Source organism: Balaenoptera physalus (genome assembly GCF_965194825.1).
Source record: "Balaenoptera physalus genome assembly, chromosome: 11".
Taxonomy (NCBI): Eukaryota; Metazoa; Chordata; class Mammalia; order Artiodactyla; family Balaenopteridae; genus Balaenoptera; species Balaenoptera physalus.
This window is the reverse complement of record NC_138896.1, coordinates 59,564,817-59,586,982: the sequence shown is the minus strand read 5'-3', so window position 1 is coordinate 59,586,982 and position 22,166 is coordinate 59,564,817. Positions and strand designations below refer to the sequence as shown.

Genomic DNA, 22,166 nt, shown 5'->3' with positions numbered 1-22,166 from the left:
ATTCCTAGAGAAAAGTCAACTTCTTAATAAAGACTCTAAACCTATTTAAGTGGAAGTATTAGATTTGCACATTCACTTCAGAAATGCAGGCATCATTTCAGAAACCCTCAGAAGAATTTCCAAAGGCACTCTGGTGAGTTTTCTCAGCTTATCTATTTCAACAAAGCATTTTAAACTGAATTAAAATGGCATTTTACTATCCCCTCTCTTTGGAAGGCTTTGGCAGTATTTCTATGCTCTCTTCAGAGAGTTTGACATTATATCTACCGTATTTACATCAAGATAACTTTATTAAGAGATCATTATGGAGTTAAAGTACCAAAAGGAATTACGTATTTGAAAAACTTAAAAATCACTTGTTCCCTCAAAAGCAAAGTAATTGGTAAAAACAAATATAAGCATTTCCCTAAAATATTTAAAGGAAAGGCAAGAAAATACTTAAACATATTTAGTAAGCACTCTGAGTCATAAGCAGATCACAAATCTATCATAATCCAAACCACCAGCACAGAAAATAAAAGCCATACACACCCCCTTCCCCACCATATATCGGCTTTGACTACTACTCCTGTTCCCTCATAATTCACTCAGATTGGCCAACTTTCTATCCCCCAACAAAGTGTCACTGACCTTTTGACCTCTCTGTGCTAATTGCTGCTACCTGAAATGAATGCCTACACACCCTCTTTCTGCCTGGTGAAATATAAAATTCATTCCGCAAAGTTCCCATGAAATACTCCCACCTTCATTAAGCTTTCTCCCATTTATACCAAAGCTCTCAGGGGCCAAAGTCATTAAAGCTAAGAAATTCAAGACAGAATGATTTGGTCCAACTGGAAATACCAATTAACTTCCCAAACTATATCCTCACATCCACACTGGTTAGTTAGCTCTTGTTTCTTTTGTGCTTCATACCTTTGTGCCCTCCTTCAAATTAGCTACAAGTTCAACAAAGTTGTCATACGCAACAGCTAAATTCTTCAAAACTTCTTCTCTTAAATTAGCTTCATTGTTAGACTGTTTCATTTTTGAAAATTCCTGGTGTGAGACCTTGTTAAAAGAAAGATTTATGCAGTTACACTTATTTATCAAGTTAATATAGCTCATAACATTTGTACTGATACTTTCCCAACTATGAAAATCATATATGATTTCATGCAGTTATTACTAGATATTTACCTAATATATTCCTTTTGGAGTAACACAGTACTTTACAGCTTTCCTTAAGTAAAAAATACCACAAATTCAGTGGGTATGAAAATATAACCAATAACGTTTACAGATTTCTATTAATATGTAACATTTGCAAAAAACACAATCCTAAATGGATACAGATTTAGTCCAGGTTTATCCTTCCTGTAATTTTTTTAATAAAAATCTTATTAAAGTATATAAACTTTACCTGAATATTTTTAAGAAGTCCTTCTTGTTTCTTTAGAGATTCTTGGACTTTAGCTGTAAGACCCCCATAGATTCGATCCAGTTCAGTAACAGAAATAGCTTCTTCATTTATCACACCATCTTGAGCCAGAGCAGTCAAAAATTTGCTCGTCATGTCAAAATTCACTGATTTCAGGTCATTCTCCAGCCCCTCTCTTTCCTTCTTTACTTCATCAAGATTTGTCAGTAAGGATTTTAAGACATTTACAACCTAAACAATTTAAAAAACTTAGTTTAATCGCCCAAAAAACAGAAGCCAATTTCAAGAAAGGAACTATATACAAAGGTTCACCAGGGTCAGGGAGAGACGATCTCTCAGAGAGCCAAGTATAAATTGTACATCAGGTTTATTTAGATACAGACATTGCTGTAACTTTAGTGGATTCAGATTACAATAGCAGCAGCAATAATGATAACAGATCTACTGAACATCTATTATGTGCCAAGCACTGTCCTAAACACGTTACAAATATAATTTAATGTATTCCTTACAATACCCCATAGGGTATATATTTATTACCTCTATTCCACAGATGGAGAAATTGCGTCCCAGAAAAATTAAGTTAACATGCCTAAGGTTGCACAGCTACTAAAAGGAGCAGAGGTGAAATCTGAGACCTAAGTCTGCCTAACTCCAAACCAATCTCTTAACCTCGCTACACTATACTGTATCCTTGTCACGACGTAGAGGAAGGTATATATATATTTTTAATATTTATTTAATTTTATTTATTTATTTATTTTTTGGCTGCATCGGGTCTTAGTTGCAGCATGTGGGATCTTCACTGCAGCACACAGGATTCTCTCTAGTTGTGGCGTGTGGGTTTTCTCTCTCTAGTTGTGGCACGTGGGCTCCAGAGTGCGTGGGCTCTGTAGTTTGCGGCACATGGGTGCTCGAGTTGAAGCGCGTGGGCTTAGGTGCCCCGCGGCATGTGGGATCTTAGTTCCCTGACCAGGGACTGAACCCATGTCCTCTGCGTTGGAAGGCGGATTCTTTACCACTGGACTACTAGGGAAGTCCCCAGAAGGTATGTTTTTGTCCAGTAAAGAGATACCCTATTTTGCCGACCTAGCGAGACTGAGAGAGAGAGAGACATGGAGACAGAAACAGAGATACGGATATATACGGAGAGAGCACTCGAGAGAGACAGACAGACAGACAGAAAGCTATAAGCCGTATGTTTCTTTTATATCCTGGGAGAGAAAGAGCGGGCGGGTTCTGTACCTCTCTTCGCATCATGAGTTCTGCCTCTTACTCGGTCCAGGCAGTCTCTGACTAACACCCACATGATTCATAAACACCCCGTTGTAGTAATAGTGTTAGAGTGTTCAAGCGCCCTCTAAGGCCACACATGAGCTGCCCCCTTTCACTCACATCTCTTCACACTTCTGCTAGGATCAGCAGGGAGAAGAGCAACCCCAAGCCCCCTATTCTGCTTGCCCCAGGGATGCTCATAGAAAGAAAGTGGGGAAAGACAAAGGAAGAAGGGGCCGTCCATGAACCCCATCTACACCCCTGTCTGTCTTCCTACCAGCAGCACTTCCAGCTCCAAAGGATCTGCTCACCTACTGCCTGTTTCTAAGAAGCTCTGTCCGGCTCTTCAGTCCATGGCCTTAGTTAGCTCCCTGACAAGAGGGTCCAGGGCGACCTTCCCATGTGAAAACCAAAGACCTGAGGAAAAGTCTCAAGTTTCTTCTACATTTTGGCCTCTGTTACCACCATATCTCCTAAGTGTCCTATCTTAAATTCAGTCTCTTAACATGCAGAGCAGTGCAAAGAAATGGTCTTAGAGGTCCAAGAAGCATCAAACCACAGACACTCTAAAAGGAAGGAAGAGGAGAAAGAATCATACCTGGATGGACATCGCAAAGTCTATTAAAGGGATCTAGTGGAATTTGATGTTAGACAAAGTGGAGCAAAGTCTTGCTTCCAAATGACTTCCAGGACATATTGTTAAATGAAAAAAGGTATGTCGCATTTTGAGTGAGAAGGGAAATCAGAATATAAAGCTATACACACACATAATATATGATATGTAACTGTGTGCATATGTATTTTTCACAAAAATAAAAGCACTAAGCACAAACCAAAAACTAATGAATATTGTTACTTACATAGAGCAGATGGGAACAAGGTAGAAAGGAAAGGGGTGAGATTTCTCTGCATGAACCTTTTGAATCATGAACATCCTTTTACACATCCAAAACACAAAATTAAATCAAAACGTGAATACAGAAACAAATGAAACTAGTTGTCGAGCAAAGTGAAATATGATGACATCGAAAAAAATACTTCAACTCTGACTACACTCCCTTAGTGAATAAAATGGGCTTAGTTACTGTATAACCAAGGGCAGTTTACCTGGAAAACTCAATTTTCTCACCTGCAAAACAAGAATAATAGTACCTATATGTCAGGACTGTTGTAAAGATGAAATAATCCATATAAAGTGCTCAATGTAATTTCTAACAGGCTAAGTGTTCAGTCAGTAGTAGCCATTATTATCAACTGTTAGTTAGGTTTCATGGTTTAACTCTATACTTCATGTGCATTGTGGACTAAAGAGGCTTAGGCATCTAAGCACTTAGACAAGAACAGAGTAACAACAAGGAACAGACCAAGAATTAAGTATCCCTTATTTTGCTGAAATACAACTATTTCTGTAACTATGTGACACATTTTGCATTGGGGGGATATAACAGCATATAAATTTGAAAAGGCTGTGACAGTTTTATCTGTTGGCATATTTAAACTGATAATGGAACCTCAACCATGACTATGACCCTATGTGAAGGTTGCTTGGCTATTAGGAGAGTAAGAAATGTCATTTTCCTCTATATGTAAGTTATGTCTAACAAAAGTTAGAAAATGTTTAAGTAGCCAAGTGAAATAAAGCTGGGGGAGAAAAAGGAATATGCAGAATTGGTCTTAAAAAATAGTCTAGTAAACAAAGCTGAAAGTCAGGAACACTATTATCTTGAAATAGACTGACTGTCTCTTACATAGTATAAAAACTAAGATCCTCTAAGTACCTAAAACCAGATGCCCAAACAGAACAAAGACAAATAACTAGTTAGTTGGCCTGTTCATAATGAGAGAAAAAAACAGCCCCACCTGTTATGCTTGGACCTCTTAATAAAACATGTACTTTGTATCACTTTAATAATCAGCAATTCAAATGATTGAGTTTTTCTCATAAAAACTCTGGCTAATGTGTCACCAACTACGATGATAACTATCTGAAATAGCTTTAATAAACACATGATGTTTGCCTTTTCTGATAAAGGCACATGATGAATGAATATTAAGAACACTGAAAATTGTTGATTACCTCACCTCTCTGCAGAAAATCTAGTTTCAGTAAAATCACTTCATATTGACTATAATAGTTTTCTTCCCCTATGTAATACCACTGTGAATTAACAAAGCAGCTACTACTGAATAAAATAACATATCAGTACATGCTCACTCTGATTTTGCTTAGCAAAGACCATTTTTGCTTTTCTATAGAAAGCAGGAGAATAAAAGGACAAAAACCATATAAAGTTCTGAGTCATGCATGTGACACTAAAAAGAAAAAACGAGGATACTAAACAGAGATGTTTTTTCTAAAATAAAAAGGGGCCAGAACGTGTTGCTGTTCTATGGGTCTGCAGGCTCTGTTCTTCACAAGTTAATCTTCTAACCACCTTCCTTTTCTCCCCCACATCCTCAAAGCATCTAACTGGCAGTCACTGTTCCCTCAGGCACCCCTGCCTTGAGACGCAGGCTCTGTGCCCACCCACCAGCGCCGTCTTCTCCTCACTTCGGGGGCGGCTGCTTCCACAGAACCTCAGGAGCCACTCTGGACACACCCACTCACTCAATCTTCTCGGATCCTACACATGTCCACTTTTCTGCCTGTCTACTGTTCTCATAAAGTGCCAATTTCTTAAGCCTCCTAAGCAAGGAGCTCCAAATGCTGGAACATAAGTACTTCATCACCTAAATTCTCACAGTATAGTTGCAACACTTTTCAACTTCTACCCTGTATTACAGTAATCCTTGTGTATGTCTCATCTTCCACACTGGGTCGTGAATTGAGGGTGAAGGCTGGATATTATGTGCATCTAGCACAGTGCCTTAAACAGTAGCTATTCATTAAGTCTTAGCTGAGTAAATACATGAAATGCTTCTGTGCAAAGACAAATAAGGAATGACAATGATAGCTTCTGAGAACTACTATCCCAGGAAATTCACCTTTTTCAAGAAGTCTTCAGCACTATCTCTTGCCCTTTGGCTTATTTTCCTGTGTGCTTCGGGTCTCCTCTTATCCTCCTACATTACTTCACAGTGATCAGCCCACACTCTCCCCTTTTGGGACTTCACGAATCACACGCCCCACTACTGATTTTCTCCTTCCTGTCACCAGTAGAAATGTCATGATGATGTTATCCATTTATTAGATTAACAAGTACACCTTGACAACTTTCCCTTCAGAGGTACTCCCAGTGGAATATGGTGGAAGGTGGTATAGAATGACGTAAGAAACAAAGAATCTGTGGTCAGAAGAGTACCTGGCCAATCCAGTCCTTCCACTTCAAGGAAGTTCCTATACTTCCAAGCCTCTCCCTTTTATAAAATTTGAATTAAACCTGTGAACATATGAGGTACCTAGAATACAGTACCCAGTTCACAGGAGGCATTCAATACATGGAAATTATTACTACAGGATAGTAGTATTATTAATATAATTACTTTTTACACGGTGTATATATCATGTTACTCTAAAAACAAGCACCTCAATGTACATCAGCATTTTTAGAAAGATGCCAGTAAGAAAAAAAATTGGTAATTCATTGTATATAATGGCTTGAACATAGTTTACATAAGCAAATGATCACCCACACCAAAATGCATGTCCTCACCTCGCTGCCCTGCATGGTCTTCGCTGGGTTAGCAGACGGGATGGCAGCATTCAGCTCCAGCTCCGGCTTACACAGAAGTGCAATGGTGTCCCGGTGAGCCTGGTAACGCTCTTTCACCTGTCCATCTGCTTGCATAGCTTTATCCAAAACAGTTCTGAAGTTGCTTCCCTCTGTGGAGGGGAAAAAAAAAAATGTTACCAGAGCACAGTACTGATTTTAACAGTAATGTATATGAGCTGGTTGTACTTTTAATTCTCTTCTCCAACTTTACTTGTTTCCCCCTTCTATAAGTCCCAATTCACTAGATAATAGAAACTGAGCTATTAGTCTTTGCATTTTTGGTTTTGGAAAAATGACAAAATCAATTATAAAGCAAAAGCACAGTTATACCTTAAAATACATTTGTGGTTACTGTCCACCAAATAAAAGCCGATCGACATTAGTCTAATCTTTTCCTACAACTTGTGAATACAGAAAGATAACATTCACTCCAAAAATTGTCACAACTTATTTCAAAAGTATTCCTCTCTCAAAGGATCACTCCTTAAATCTGACTTAAAAGAAAAGCGGATATATTTTTAGAAAAATCTCAATAGTATTAATTACTTTTACAGAGAAATAAAACAAGTCTAGACATCATTTATCTTAACAAGCACAAAATCTTAATATTCAAAGTCTTAAAAATAATAATTTGGTTTCAGGTTAACTGTTAAAACTCATCTTTTACTACCCACTACTAAGTGAAATGAAATTACAAAACCATATATATAATACAATCTCATTTATGTTTTTAAAATATGCATAGAGCTTGGAATAGGAAATGAGAGTTATTACAGGATCATTTTAATTTTTACTTTCTTAAGAATTTGAACTTCTCATAATGAACGTGGGTTACCCTTGTTATTTTTTGTCTTACACGGAACTGAAGAAAAACACCTGGATTTTCATAATAGCAGTTTCAATAAAAACACGTTTACATCAGAGCCTACTTCAATCAAGCAAAAAACGTGGATCCAAACTGAGAACTTACTCAAGTCAAAGTCATTTATGCACATTCTTACCTGCTCTTAAAGGCTTATAGAGTTCATTGGATGGCGTCCTTTGCCAGCGTTCCTTGAATTTTGCTCTTAAATCATTGTCAGTTGTTTCTTCTTCATCCAACAGTCTTAGTGACTTTTAAAAAGAAGGTAAAGCAACAATGAAATATTTCTGGTGTAAAAAATTTAAAACATTTTTTAAATGATCATACTCAATACAGGTGAGAATTAGTGAGCTCCTACAGTACTGGTTAGAATATAAATTAGTACAATAATTTCTGTTGCAGAAACCCAAGTCACATTTAACAAAAAATCTTGTAAAAATTTAAGACTAGGTTAGCCATTACCTTACTCAGTAAAATTAAGAAAGAAGACTAAGAGATTATGCACATCCATGTACCAAGACTACTTTAAACAAGGATGTTTTTAAGATTAAAACAAATAGAAAGCCTTTAGACCACTGAAGCCATAAACAAAACAGAGAGAAAACTGATTAATTCATGAAAATAAAAGATTTAGACTTCACTCCCAATACAACAAACTGAAAATTAACATATAAAAAAATGCCTTTCTAATGCATAGCTGAGAAGACAGGATAGTAGAGGGCCTGAAACACAAGTGCTAATCCACCAATGGACACAAGTGCTAGAGTCAATGGTATCTGCTAATTCCTGATAGCTTAGAGCAGAGGTCTGCAAACTTTTGTGTCAAACATTAGGGTAAATATTTTAGGCTCTGTGGACTATAGTCTCTGTCACATATTCTTCTTCTCTTTCTTTTTTTTATAATTCTCTAAAAGTGGTAAAAATCATCCTTAACTAGTGAACCATATAAAAACAGGCCACAAGGTAGAACTGGCCTACTGTCCATAGTTCACCTACTACACATTCTCTAATGGCTTAGAGTGTGAATTTAACAGAACATGAATAGGAGACAAGAAACACAGGTGGAGTTAATAAGAGGAGGAGGTTAGATCAAGGGCATGATCTTCCCTCAAACTGGGTCACTTCCAAATGGGTGACACTCGGTGGACAAATTTTTAAAAAGGAAAACTGCCCGAGAGAAGGGAACTTACCTGTCTGAATCTTGGCTCTAAATAGAAAAGAAGTATCACCTTAAGATTCCTAATAAAAAGCCTAAACTTAGAACTGGAAATCATAATACCTGTGTGACACAAAGTCCTAAGATGAATTTCAGAGTAAAAGATTAACCACAAAGAAAAAAAAAAAAAGAAAGAAAAAATCCTCCAAATTGACAGTCTTAAAATACAGGAACACACCAAAACAAAACAAAAACAAAGAACAAAAAACACTGAAATAAGAGGAAACAAATCACAATTAGCAAAAAATCAGCAAAAATAACAAATCATGAAACCAAAGCACAAAGACCACAGATACTAAGATGATAAAATAAAGAATATAAAATAAATATATTTACTATGTTTAGAATAAGAGATAAAAGTATGACAGGAGAAAGAGAATGAGAAGAATTGAAAAAGAACCAAATAAAATTTCTGGAAATGAAAAAAATAAAATGAAAAAGTTAGGAAATTAATGGATAGTTAAAAACTGCTGAGATATAACTGAAGAGAACCAGTGAACTGGAAGACAGACCAGAAGAAATCACGCAAAATGAAGCACAGAGCAACAGAAAATACAAGTGGTTAAAAGACCCAGAAAATAAAGGGAGAAGATTCAACATCAGAGATCCAGAAAGAGATAATAATGAGAACAGGGAAAAAGTAATATTGAAAGAATTGAAAACTAAGAACTGTCCGGGATGGATGAAAGACACAACTCAAATTCACCAGATCCAACAGAATATCAAGCAATTTAAATGAAAATAAACCCACACCCAGACACATCATAATGAACTTTAAAGAAGAAAAATAAGTGTACAACTTCCATGCTGTTAAAAAGAAAAGAAAAAAAAAAAGAAAGAAATGGAGGAAACTCAATAAAACCAGGAAAAAGTGAGGGTGAGGAGGGACAAAAAAAGAAGGAAATCAAAAGAGTGAGACAAGTAGAAAATACAAAATATAGAAGAACATGATTCCAAATATATGAATAATCACAGCTAATATATATGGATTTAACCCTCTACAAACAGAGATGAAGATTGTCAAACTAAAAGAAAAGGAAAAACCTTACTATGCGCTATTTACAAAAGACACAACCATAAGGACACACAAGTTGAAAGTCAGACACAAGAAAACTACAGGCCAATTATCCTTTATGAATATAAATGTAAAATGCTCAACAAAATACTACCAAACCAAATCCAGCAGCACATTAAAAGGATTCTACACCATGACAAAGTGGGATATACTAGGAATACAAGGGTGGTTCACATCAAAGAATCAATTAATGTAATACTCTGTATTAGTAAAATGAAGTGGAAAAAACCCATATAATCATCTTGAGATACAGAAAAAATATTTGACAAAATCCAACACCCTTTTATGACAAAAACACTCAAAAGACATGATTCCGTTTATCTGAAACGTCCAGCCAATTAATAAGCTGGATGGCTAGCCTGAGACAATCTCCCAGAAAGAACAAGAGCACAAAGAGGAAAAGTAATAGAAACTTTAAGAGATGTGGGACTTCCCTGGTGGTCCAGTGGTTAAGTCTCCATGCTCCCAATGCAGGGGGCCCGGGTTCAATCCCTGGTCAGGGAACCAGATCCCGCATGCTGCAATGAAGATCTCGCAGGTGGCAACAAAGATCCCAAGTGCCGCAGCTAAGACCCAGCGCAGTCAAATTAATTAATTAATTAATTAATTTTTTTTTTTTTTAAAGAGAGAGAGATGTGAAGAATTGACCCAGAAGCACCACCATCAATCTAACAGGAATTCATTAGGAGAGAATGGAGGAAAAAACAGTAACTGAAGAAACAGAATCCATGAATCTAAGATGGAAAGGTCCCAATAGCTCCCAAGCAAGATAAATTTATCATTTAAAAAATTAGTGGACACTTTAAATTTTCTCAAAATCAAGACTAAAATTAAATTTGCTACCACAGAGATAAACACTCAAAAACAGTATCAGCTTCACAACTTACAACTTACTTAAAATGAGACTCTCCAAGTACAACTGACAGAATAACAGTGATTCTGACTCATAAGGCTATTAGGAACACCAAATAAAATAAATAAAAATCCTTCATATTAAGATAGGCAGACAACAGACATATCATATACACTAATAAAGCCAGTTTTTCCTTAATTATGAGATGAGCTTTTTTCCACATTAATATTTCCGTTTTATTTTAGTTAATCCTTTAAATAACCCTGGAAGGTATATAGTCTCATCCCCAAGGTTCACACTGTCATAAGTACTTAAGTACTCCATCTTTGCCCCAAAGTACTTGGATATGATGTAAATACAACATCCTCTGATAGTTAACTGAAAGATCAAAACATGAATTAAAGCATTGAGAACAGAAGTCACCTAAAAAAGATGTGACTCCTAAACTGACAAAAGCCAAAATAACCAGCCTGAATATATTTATAGCTAAAGAAACAAATGTATCAATAAAGAAACAAATGTATCAATTAGGTGAAAGCACAGTAAAAGGAGAATAACATTGGCAAATAGCTGTCTTTAGCCAAAAATCTTTAGTGTTCCATTCTTATTGATAAAATCTCCTTTCTATTAAAAGATAGGTATAGTGGGCTTATAAAACATTTGATAGCCTAACTTCCTTAGTCTGATTCGTTGTTCACCAGAGACCTAATCTTTCATAGGAAAAAAAAAAAAGAATTAATTATGAAAAGCTTGAACAGTTTGTGTGATAGTAATTTCTCACAGTATACTAGTTTTATACAATGGTCGTACGAGTTTCAGTAATGTGCATTTATATACCCTTAAGACACATATGACCCCATTTTCACTCAATCAGAATTCCTGTTGAGGCTGAAGAGCAGACTCTGTCTGGGCCACAGCAAAGTCACCTAAATGATGAGTGCTACCTTGTGAAACCCAATAGGAAGAAGCCTTGAGTCCTAATCCCTGCTGGACACCAAAGGGCTGAAAAGTTTTTACCTGAAAAGCAAATCTCTTAAAACATACCTCATCTAGGATTTCTCTATTTCTTTGTAGAAGTTCAGGTAGCTCTTTGATCAACTGATCAACAGTCTGGATGCCTCCCTGTTCAATCACAGATGTGGACTTAGTCAGTATAGACTGAGGTACAGTATCTCCAGATATATCTTCAATTGCTGCTGGAAGATTAAGTGAAGCTAACACCCTGAAAAAATGAGATACTATGTCATCTAGAGGTCTAATCCTCCTTTAAAACACTGATCTCCTATATCCAAATCAATAGCAGCAGAGTTAGCACTCCAAAAAAGTGGGTAAGCCCTGTCAATGGAAACATAAAGCAAATGTAGAGGAAAAACAGAAAATCAGTGATTGATAAAATTAAAACAAACTCATTAAAGTGTTAAGTTAGGTTCACAGTTCAGAACTGAAAGCTAAAAGGTAAGAAATATGCATTAAAATATACTAGATACCTTTGGCTCACAGGTAAAACTTAACTTCTTTCAGTCTAAGTAATTAAAAGTCAAAAATTCTATTTTAAAAATGCAATCTTTTATCACACTCCTGATTGTTATACTGTCAGTGACAAAACAGAAATAATACACAAAATGGTTATAATTTCATATCATCTAAGCAAAATTTCAAGAGTACATAGTTGATCTATGTATTAATACAGCATCTTCATCTGTTCGGTTTTGTGGCACAATAGCTATTATTCTATTATTTCATTTACATAATGGAGGGGATGTTAGAGTAAACTTATGTTGCTTTCTCACTGGAAAAAGTAAAATGAGGTCAAAACCTATGCGTTCATCAAAATTAAAAACATGAAAAAGCAAACAAGACTAGGAAAAAACATTCTCAGTAACATTTCTGATAAAGGCTTGCCTCTAAAATATGTAAAGAACTCTTTAAAAATGATTAAGAAGAAAAACTCAGTTTCTGAAAACGAGCAAAAAGATTTCAACAGACACTTCACAAAGACATATGAATGGCTAATAAGCACATGAAGAGTTGCTCAACATCATTAGTCATCAGGGGAATGAAAATTAAACCACTATGAGATACTGCCACACAAACACTAAAATGGCTAAAATTAAAGAGACTGACAATCCTAAGTTCTGATGAGAATGCAGAGCAAGTGCATTTCTCAAACAGTGCAGGAACAATGACTTTGGAAAACCATCTGGACATTTCATGTGAAGTTAAACATACACTAACCATACAACTCAGCAATTCTAATCCTAGGTTACTTACCCAAGAGAAATAAAACATGTCCACACAAAGATCTGTACATCAGTGTTCATAACAACTGAAACGTCCATCAAAAGGTGAAAGAATTAACAAACTATTTAACCATAAAAAGGAATACTGCTCAGTAATAAAAAGAATCACACATAAAACATAGATTATGCTAAGTGAAAGAAGCCCAACACATTTTTAATATATACTGTTACATGCTGTGCATACTGCAAGTATTGCATATTATACATACTGTAGCAATACTATACACTGTATATAATGCACTATCAATATATATCATATATAATGTACTATTTACTGCATATAATGTACTATATACTGTCATGTACATATTGCACATGCTATAATGATTACATTTATATTAAATTGTATAAAAGGTAAAACTAACCTATGGTGACAGGGAGCAGATCAGCAGTGGCTAGAGGGTAGAGGAGGAGGAATTGAATGGAAAGGCATGAGGGAATTTTTTAGGGTGATGGATATGTTCTCTATCTTGATCATGGTGGTGGTAGTTACATGGGTATACATATTTATCAAAATGATTTGAACTATACACTTAAAATGGGTGTATTTTATTGTGTGAAAATTATACTTAATATATTTTTTAAAACAATGTATTATTTTCTTAGTCTTCAATCCACCAAAAACAAAAACTGTTTCAGAATACTGAATGTACATGTATCTTAACCTTGAAAGTTCATTTCTACTTCACATTTCCCTCAAATAAATATCTCCTAAAATACAAATTAGTGGTCAAATATTTTCACTTTGTTTCAGTAATTAAATTTCTTCCAACTATAATACATTTGCCAGGGTTCAGTAAATATAGTGTCCCCAAGAAATGTGTGTGTGTGTCTATATTTGTTATTTCAAATATCCTTGACATTCAGCTCTGAGCTCAGAAAACTACAACGTTCATAAATAATCAATCAGAAAACATCAGAACTTTAGAGATAAATTTATGAAAGTTAAGCTCTACTTACCCATTTGCCAAAGTGGTGGCTTCTCTCATTTGAGCAATTGATCTGTTAACTAAATCAGCTTTCCTCTGACCACAGGCAGCCAAAGACTGCTGCACTGACACAGGAACCATCTTCTCAAACAGATCTAAAATTAGAAATCAAAATTTCCACAAAACTTTAAGACAAAAACTCAAACTGTAAAGTGACTACTCATATTTCCCTTCCAATATTCACATTAAAAGTCTACAAATATTTAAAGAACAAAACTAAATCACTACTGAAAATACAATGATGAAGAGAATTTTTAGATCACCATATTCGTGGACAATGATAACGAAAGCTTTTTCTTTGAACTTAACTTTCTTAGCTTTTAAAGATGTGTTAGTCATTAAGTTTAAAGGATCTTTGGTGAAGAAGATCTACACAGGAGAAAACAATGATTATTTGTTGATGAAACTGATTGAGTGGGCCACAGTGCTATGGTTTCCAGCTCTACGACTTCCTGGCTCTGCAACCTTGGGCAAATGACTTAACCACTCTGCATCAGTATCCTCATCAGTCAAATGGGGATAATAATAGTACCTGTCTCATGGAGTTGTTCTGAGAAATAAATGAGCTAATATTTGTAAAGTGCTGAAAAGAGTTTCTGGTACATGGTAGACACTTTGTGTTTGTTAAATAGGAATAAGTACAGTTGTCCCTTGGTATCTGCAGGGGATTGGTTCCAGGACCCCCGGCGGAAATCAAATCCGTGGATGCCCAAGTCCCTGATAAAAAATGGCACAGTATTTGCATATAACCTACACATATCCTCCCAAACACTTTAAATCATTTCTAGCTTACTTATGATACTTAATACAATGTAAATGCTATGTAAATAGTTGCCAGAGGATGGCAAATTCAAATTTTGCTTTTTGGAACTCTCTGGAAATTTTTTTATGTGACTATTTTTCAATCAGCAGTTGCTTGCATTCATGGCTATGGAACCACAGATACAGATGGCTAACTGTAAAATAACCACCCAATAACTTAGAATATTATCCTTGGCATCTCAGCTAGAGGCTACCATAATATTGCATATACCTACAATATTCAAGGATATTATAACATTTGATACAACCATGACTCCAGAAGTTTATATGTTTAAAGTCATGTTTATGTATATTTTATTAGCAGAATCTTAAATAACAAATGTTAACAAAAAGACAAATGCTCACTGAAGTTGTTATCATTACTCATACACACAGTTTCAAGTTTTCTGACTCTGTTGTATATATACTTCATGCTAGTAAAGCATTTACTTTCCATCTTAAAATTTCACTGTAATTTTTCTCATATTCACTTTGAACAACATGAAGGCAAATTATATTCAAAGCATACAATCGCAATTATGTGATTTTAGCTACAAAAAGTAGATTAAACTGCAGAAAAAATAAATAAGATTAAAGTGCCTCTGAACAGTTGACATACCGGTGAATTTCTGGCTGATGGGTACACTGACTGGCGTAGATTTCACAAGTGTGGCTTTGCCAATAGGGTCTAGATCTTTAAGGTCTGGAACTCGATCATGATAAATGAAGTCATTATCCTTCTTTGCTGCAGTAAGGGCACGGTTGATTTTGTCAGAAAATTCCTTCACGTTGACGTATTCATCATAGCGAGATGCCACTGTTTTAATCAATTCTGCCGCATGCTAGTTAAGAAAATGTAAAAAAAAAAAAAAAAAAAAAAGAATATTTTCTTTCTTTTTTTCAACCAGGTATCCAAGCACTGGTTTTTTTAAAAAAATCTTTGAGGACTGGCATTACTAGAAATGTGGTCAACAGAACAGCCTAGAAATTCTCCCATCACAAAATACCAAAATATCAAAAAATGAAGAATAATACAGAGCAGATATTCCTTTAAAGACATGAATGAATTACCAAGAAAATAAAAGAAATCAAAACTATAAGCTGACATTGAGGAAAGCTGGCTCTGACTGTTGGGTATTTCTGTACCCAAAGGACGAGCTATTAAAATGCAATAAAAGCTCTCAGAGAGACTTAAGACAGGGGTCTTGAAACTACATAAGACAGAAAACTAAGAAACATCCCTTTCACCCTCCACATGAAGGCAGGAACCTCAAAGGGCTATACCCGTGATGAAAAGGGTGAGTCAGAAAAAAATTATGCAACACAGGAAATCAACAAGGAAGCATGCTGTGTCAGCACCAATAGGAATTTTTTCTTTAAAGGCTGCCCTTGTGATACATAAGATGAACACATGCCTCACATAAAGTTAGGGTTCAAATTACTTAGGTGGTGTTAGGTAGAGTAACACCAGATAAAATAGACAATAAAGTCAAAAACATTATTAGGGATAAATTCAGTATAAAACACTTTCCAATTTGCCAGAAAGATGTAAAACCTCTTAAATATTGTATTTAAAAGCCTTTATCTATATAAACAATTATAATGAAAAATTGCTAAATCTACCCAGCATTAGAGTGGAAGATTTTAACATTCCTGTCTCAGAAATAAATGGAGTAAACAAAAAATGTGTTAAGATTACAGAAGATCTGAACAACACAATTAATGAGTTTGATTTACCAGACAGAGAGAACCCTGGCTTCCACAGTTAGAGAATACATAATATTCTCAGGTATATAAAGACCATCTATATAAAGCGACCACATGAAGAGATAAAGCAAGTCTAAAACACCAAAATTACAAGATTACAAGAATGGTTTAATATTAGAAAACCTACTTATATAATTCTCCAAATAATAAATTTAAGTTTAAAAAATCGAATTATCTCTAAAGATGTTGAAAAATCATTTGATAAAATATTCACTCTTGACATTTTTTTTAAATTTTAGTAAAATAAAAATAGATACCCAGTTCCTTAACATGTTAAAATCTTAACCTCCAAAGCTAATCTCATGCTTAGCAGAAAAATAAAAGAAACATTCCTAGAGTCAAAATAAAACAAAGATCACCAGTATCGTCATGAACATAGAACACAGAACATGTCAAAATAACCAGACAAAAGGATAAAATTAGAGGTATAAAATTTAGAAAAGAAAAGGAACAATTATTATTTACCAGCTTTTGCTGGTATATATTTGTATACCAGCAAAAGCTAAGAGAATTAACTATTCTAAATAAGAGATAGCTTAGATTCAAAATCAACAGAGCAAATACAGATAAACAACCACCAATTTGAAAAGATAACTAAAGAAAAAATCCATTGTTACTAGCAACAGGAAGACAAAATATCCAGGAATAAATTTTAAAATATATGTGCAAGATTAACATGAAATAGAAACAAGGATAACCAAAACAAAGAGAACAAAAGCTATACCTTTAGTGTAAACCAAGAGATGGGAAAATGCACAAATTTAAATCACTTTTTAAAGTGATCTGTACATCAAATTTGATTTGTAAATGTGGTCAAACGTTCCCCCAAATTGAAAAATTATTAGGAGCATAAGAAATGCTGAATACAGCAGGAGAAACAGGGGAAGGCTAAGGGCCCCACCCTGAGGGCAAAGTGCTTAATTAAGCAAATCTAAAAACAATGAAATGCAATGAGGTGACAGCTGCCAGCTCAAAGATAAAGGTAAAGCCAAATGGCCTGCCTGGAGCCACCCAGGGGTCACAGGAAAAATGGAATACTGAGGAGCCTTGTCCCAAGGACCTGCTGAGCACAGAGGCAGATAATTACAAGGGCAGGGATGCTGGGGGAAGCAGAACAGAGGACTGAAAGTGGGGAGAAGGCGGAAAGGGGATGAGCACTCAGAAAATGTCAACAAAATACAAACTCTGAAAGTAGATGCATCACCTGGAAAAGCAAAGGCTGTGAGGAACTCAGGGAAATACAGGCACAGAAGTGGAATCCTTCCTACACCAGGCTTTGAGAAGCAGAGAGGAGGAGAGGAGGAAGGGCCCTACACAAGTAGGCCTGGAAAGATACCCTGTGGTTCCCCCACCCAGGAACCTCTTGCTATTCCCCGACTAAAATCAAGCTCATTCAAACACAAGTGACTGAAAAGGCATCCTATCTGCCTCAACACTAAGAAACCATAAGGAAAAGGATGAAAAAGAGCAGTTTAACTTTCCAACAGATAATGAAAATTCACTGAAGAAACGTTGCCACAGGGAGTTCCCTGGCAGTCCAGTGGTTAGGACTCGCACTTTCACTGCTGTGGCCTCGTGTTCAATCCCTGGTCGGGAAACTAAAATCCCGCAAGCCTCGCAGCACAGCCAAAAAAAAAAAAAAAAAAAAAAAAGAAAGAAATATTGCCACAAAGCAAAGAACACAGCATACTAAAAAAAACTAAAATAAGCTAAAAACTTAAGGATGCAATCACAGTACCAAAGACACACAAAATATGAACAGAGGATCAGATGGCCCAGATTAACAGGGGGTGATAGATAGCAAAAGAATGTGAAACGGGACCTGCAGAACTCAGGAAAGAAAGTGAAGAAAAATACGAAAATAGTTTAAGGAAGACTGTAATTTATGCAAGGAACATGAAAGAGATAACAGACATCACAGAAATCAGTGTAAGAAATATACAAAACAAGAAAAAGTGAGGACAATTCAACATGGCAGTTGGGGAGCAGAGGCCATTACAAATTAGAAATTCATGAGACACATCAACCAAATGCAACATGAGGACCATGTACGAATCCTCATTTGAACAAACCAACCGTGAAAACACATTTTAGAAAAAATCAGAAAGCTAAGCTATGTTTGGATACTATTAGATTACTAGAAATAATTATTAATTAGTATTAATTGTGCTAGATAGGATGACATTGTGGTTTTAATTTTTTTAAGACTTACATATACTGAAGTAACTTAAGGATGAAATGATACATAAGACAGCTGAAAATACTCCAAAAAAATAAGAGGGGAAGGGGAAACATGAAACGCAAAGCAAAATATTGAAAATCACTGAAGCTGGGTAATGGATATTTGATGATTCTTACTTTTATATGTATTTTTTTGAAATTTTCCATAGTAAATACTTAAATAAAATTCATACAGAAGCATAAACAGTCTCCTTAATATCTACAAGCTACTATCATAACAAAGAAAAAAACAATACTTTCACAAAATCAGTTTTATCATCTCATTAGGTCCCTCATTAATGAATTAAATAAATTCTGATATGTATTCACTCTGAGTCACATTTTTTTATCTATAAAGAGTCATCCCTCAGTATCCGTGGGGGATTGGTTCCAGGATCTGCCACAGACACCAAAATCCAAATCCTCAAGTCCCACAGTTGGCCCTCCATACCCACAGACTCTGCATCTGCAGATTAAACATAGTACACGACCAGCATTTGATTGAATCCATAAATTCAGAACCTGAAAATACGGAGAGCCAAATATTTATTCATTGAAATAAACCTGCATATAAGTGGACTTGGACAGTTCAAGCCTGTGTTGTTCAAGGGTCAACTGTATTTTTATGTCTTTTTGAAGACTGTACCTTGGCAGCTTTAGAGACTCCACCAGGATGATCAAGTGGACCCACCTTCTGGAGCCAAATGAACTGCACTGCCCAATAAGCACACTTCATGAGCTGTATAAGTCCAGGTACAACTTTTCTTGGCCCCAGAAGTGAATCACAAGCAGCAATTTTCCCTTTGTTATTTTACCTACTGTTGTGATATTCCTGACTCTTGTGATTTTGTTTTTATTTCTGGTTTGCTCGTGACTAATAAGTTTTTCCCCATTATTGTTAACAATGATTGCAAAGCTGATTGAATGGTGCAACCATCAGGTACATGGGGCAGGAGAGACTACGGAGAATATGACTTGCTGGTCATCTTTTTTGTCTGTTTTGTTCTGTTTGCCTATTTCTCAGCTCAAATCAAGTGGAAAAATATCTCATACTTAATGGAAAGAGGAACAGCCCTTGGAGATATGAATCAGTAAGTATTTGTGTTCTATATGTTAACTTCTGACCTATGACTAAAGGTGTAAAACTGAAGTTATAAACTCTTGTGTGTCTATAACTGAAAAAAGTCTTTATCTCTTGTTGTGCGAGTTTGAAATAGTTTCCTTTTTCCAGAGGGGTTTTAAAAATTAGATTAAAATTTCAAAAGGAGCTCTTATATAACTGGTTTATAGAGAATAAAGGCTTATTTGAATATAACAGTCCCAGAATTCCCCCAAAATAAAAAAGCTAAACTTCTGTAAAACAAACAGCAGTGCTCATCACCCAGTCATTATCCACTGCAGTGGCTGACCAACACTGCTCCCTGAGAGAGGAATTCAGGATGAAAAACAAGATGAGGCACTCTGTGCTTTCGAAAAACAGGCCCCTTAGACAGTTAGATGCATATCTCAGGAAGAATTTTAATGAACCCAGATTCCCACATCTTCCCATACATAGAAAAGCACTAAAATCATTAACTTGAGGTATCTGTTCTTTGTGACTAGCAGTAATGTTACTGAGACGTGAGCCTGACCAACTGTACATATTCCTTAGCCAAAATCATATATAAGCTGGTTTCTCCCCTACCTCTTCAGAGTGGTTCCCCAGAGCTACTGAGAGGCTGTCTCCCAGGCCACAGTCCTCAGTAAAGTCCCTGAATAAAACTTAAACTCCAACTCTTACGCTGTGTGTTCTTCTTTCAGTCAAAACTCCTAATACTCCTAATACTTTAAATATGCTACCCCGAAAAAAATCTCTCCCCCAGAAACCCCATTCTCAGAAGCATTTTCATATAATGCTTTCATATGATGCTAAGTTATTACAATCAAAGTGAATCCCTGGAAAAATAAAATGTTTGATAATCTGAGTGTGCCCGTCTCTGATTTTGTCAGTGTGGAGGTGTGGAGTATAATACAAGCATACATTTTATTTTTTATGAAACTTGGGTTTCGGGCTTCCCTGGTGGCGCAGTGGTTGAGAATCTGCCTGCCAATGCAGGGGACACGGGTTTGAGCCCTGGTCTGGGAAGATCCCACATGCCGCGGAGCAACTAGGCCCGTGAGCCACAACTACTGAGCCTGCGCGTCTGGAGCCTGTGCTCCGCAACAAGAGAGGCCGCGATAGTGAGAGGCCTGCGCACCGCGATGAAGAGTGGCCCCCACTTGCCGCAACTGGAGAAAGCCCTCGCACAGAAACGAAGACCCAACGCAGCCAAAAATAAATAATTAATTAATAGAATGTTTTCTTAAAAAAAAATAAAATAAAATAGAATACCGCTAGAGGCTTCTATACCCCTAGTAATAAAAATGCATTAAAAAAAAAAACCAAAAAACTTGGGTTTCTTTTCTCATGAAAAGACTAATTAAACTGAACTTCCTAAATAAGACTTGAATAGTATCTTCTAATACCAGTCCATATTTAAATTTCCTTAACAGTTTTCTTCCTACCCTCTGCTTACCAACCCTCAAAATACAAACAACTCATGTAAACAGCCCTTGCCCCTTCTGCGAAGTTGCCCCAGATGTCCCAACAAGTTTCTCACACACCCAGTGCTGATACAACAGCATAGAAGGTACTCTGTTGATTACCAAATCTATTTATGTATCTATTACCACTGTCCTTTTCAAGCTGTGGAATTGTATGACCCAATTTAGACCAAGGCTAGGCCACAAGTTAAGTACTCCACATCCTTTCTGGAGCATATAATTAATTTAGAATATTTAATATTAAAATAAACATGGATAAATAAAAGAAAACTGAATGCAAATTTTGCATGAAATTTTTAGATAAAATGTGAGACTTCAAAAAGCACACAGTAGGTATAGCCTAGAAAATAAAAACAATCACCTGACTCTGTTGACAGGGGAAATGAGTGGGAAAGATTTTTACGAGCAAACTTGGGAATCTCACTAAAAAAAAAGAGAAATCCGGGCTTCCCTGGTGGCGCAGTGGTTGGAATCTGCCTGTCAATGCAGGGAACATGGGTTCGAGCCCTAGTCTGGGAAGATCCCACATGCCGCGGAGCAACTAAGCCCGTGAGCCACAACTACTGAGCCTGCGCGTCTGGAGCCTGTGCTCCACAACGGGAGAGGCCGCGACAGTGAGAAGCCCGCGCACCGTGATGAAGAGTGGCCCCCACTCGCTGCAACTGGAGAAAGCCCTCGCACAGAAACGAAGACCCAACACAGCCAAAAATAAATAAATAAATAAATAAATTTATTTAAAAAAAAAAAAACGAGAAATCCAAGTTACTTAAATATTTATTTCTGAGAAACTCACCTGTAACCTTGCAATCTCTTCTCCAAACTTCTTCTGCTGTTTTGCCAGGATAGACTGGTGGTACTCAGCATAGGCCTGCATGATACAGTGCTTTGCAGCCAAGACAGGGAACACCTCCTGGAAATAAAAATACTGACCAGGGGAGAGTCCAACCACACAAACCACCACAGACAACATGGGATGCAGGAAGAAAAAGGAAAAGGAGACAGAAATTAGAATCACCCCATTAATGGTTTAGAGATAGGTTAGTCAGGTGTAAACAGAGAAGACCACATGATTTTGCACGGACTGGATTCAAT

The 22,166-nt window shown here is 36.2% G+C and overlaps 1 protein-coding gene across 2 annotated transcripts in view; it reads right to left on the bottom strand.

The window, feature by feature from the left end:
- Positions 1–22,166, bottom strand: part of PDCD6IP (programmed cell death 6 interacting protein) — a 64,202-nt gene that overhangs the window by 13,022 nt on the left and 29,014 nt on the right. Inside the window, exons 7-14 of one of the 2 annotated variants that reach the window (XM_082411844.1) lie at positions 21,868–21,984; positions 15,124–15,346; positions 13,675–13,798; positions 11,459–11,636; positions 7,410–7,521; positions 6,349–6,518; positions 1,403–1,651; positions 916–1,050 (exon numbers count right to left, since the gene is read on the bottom strand). In XM_082411844.1, coding sequence (XP_082267970.1) covers positions 916–1,050; positions 1,403–1,651; positions 6,349–6,518; positions 7,410–7,521; positions 11,459–11,636; positions 13,675–13,798; positions 15,124–15,346; positions 21,868–21,984 — 1,308 coding nt within the window. Of the gene's footprint in view, positions 1–915; positions 1,051–1,402; positions 1,652–6,348; positions 6,519–7,409; positions 7,522–11,458; positions 11,637–13,674; positions 13,799–15,123; positions 15,347–21,867; positions 22,000–22,166 lie in introns of both variants that reach the window. The other variant, XM_082411843.1, reaches the window with a different exon arrangement.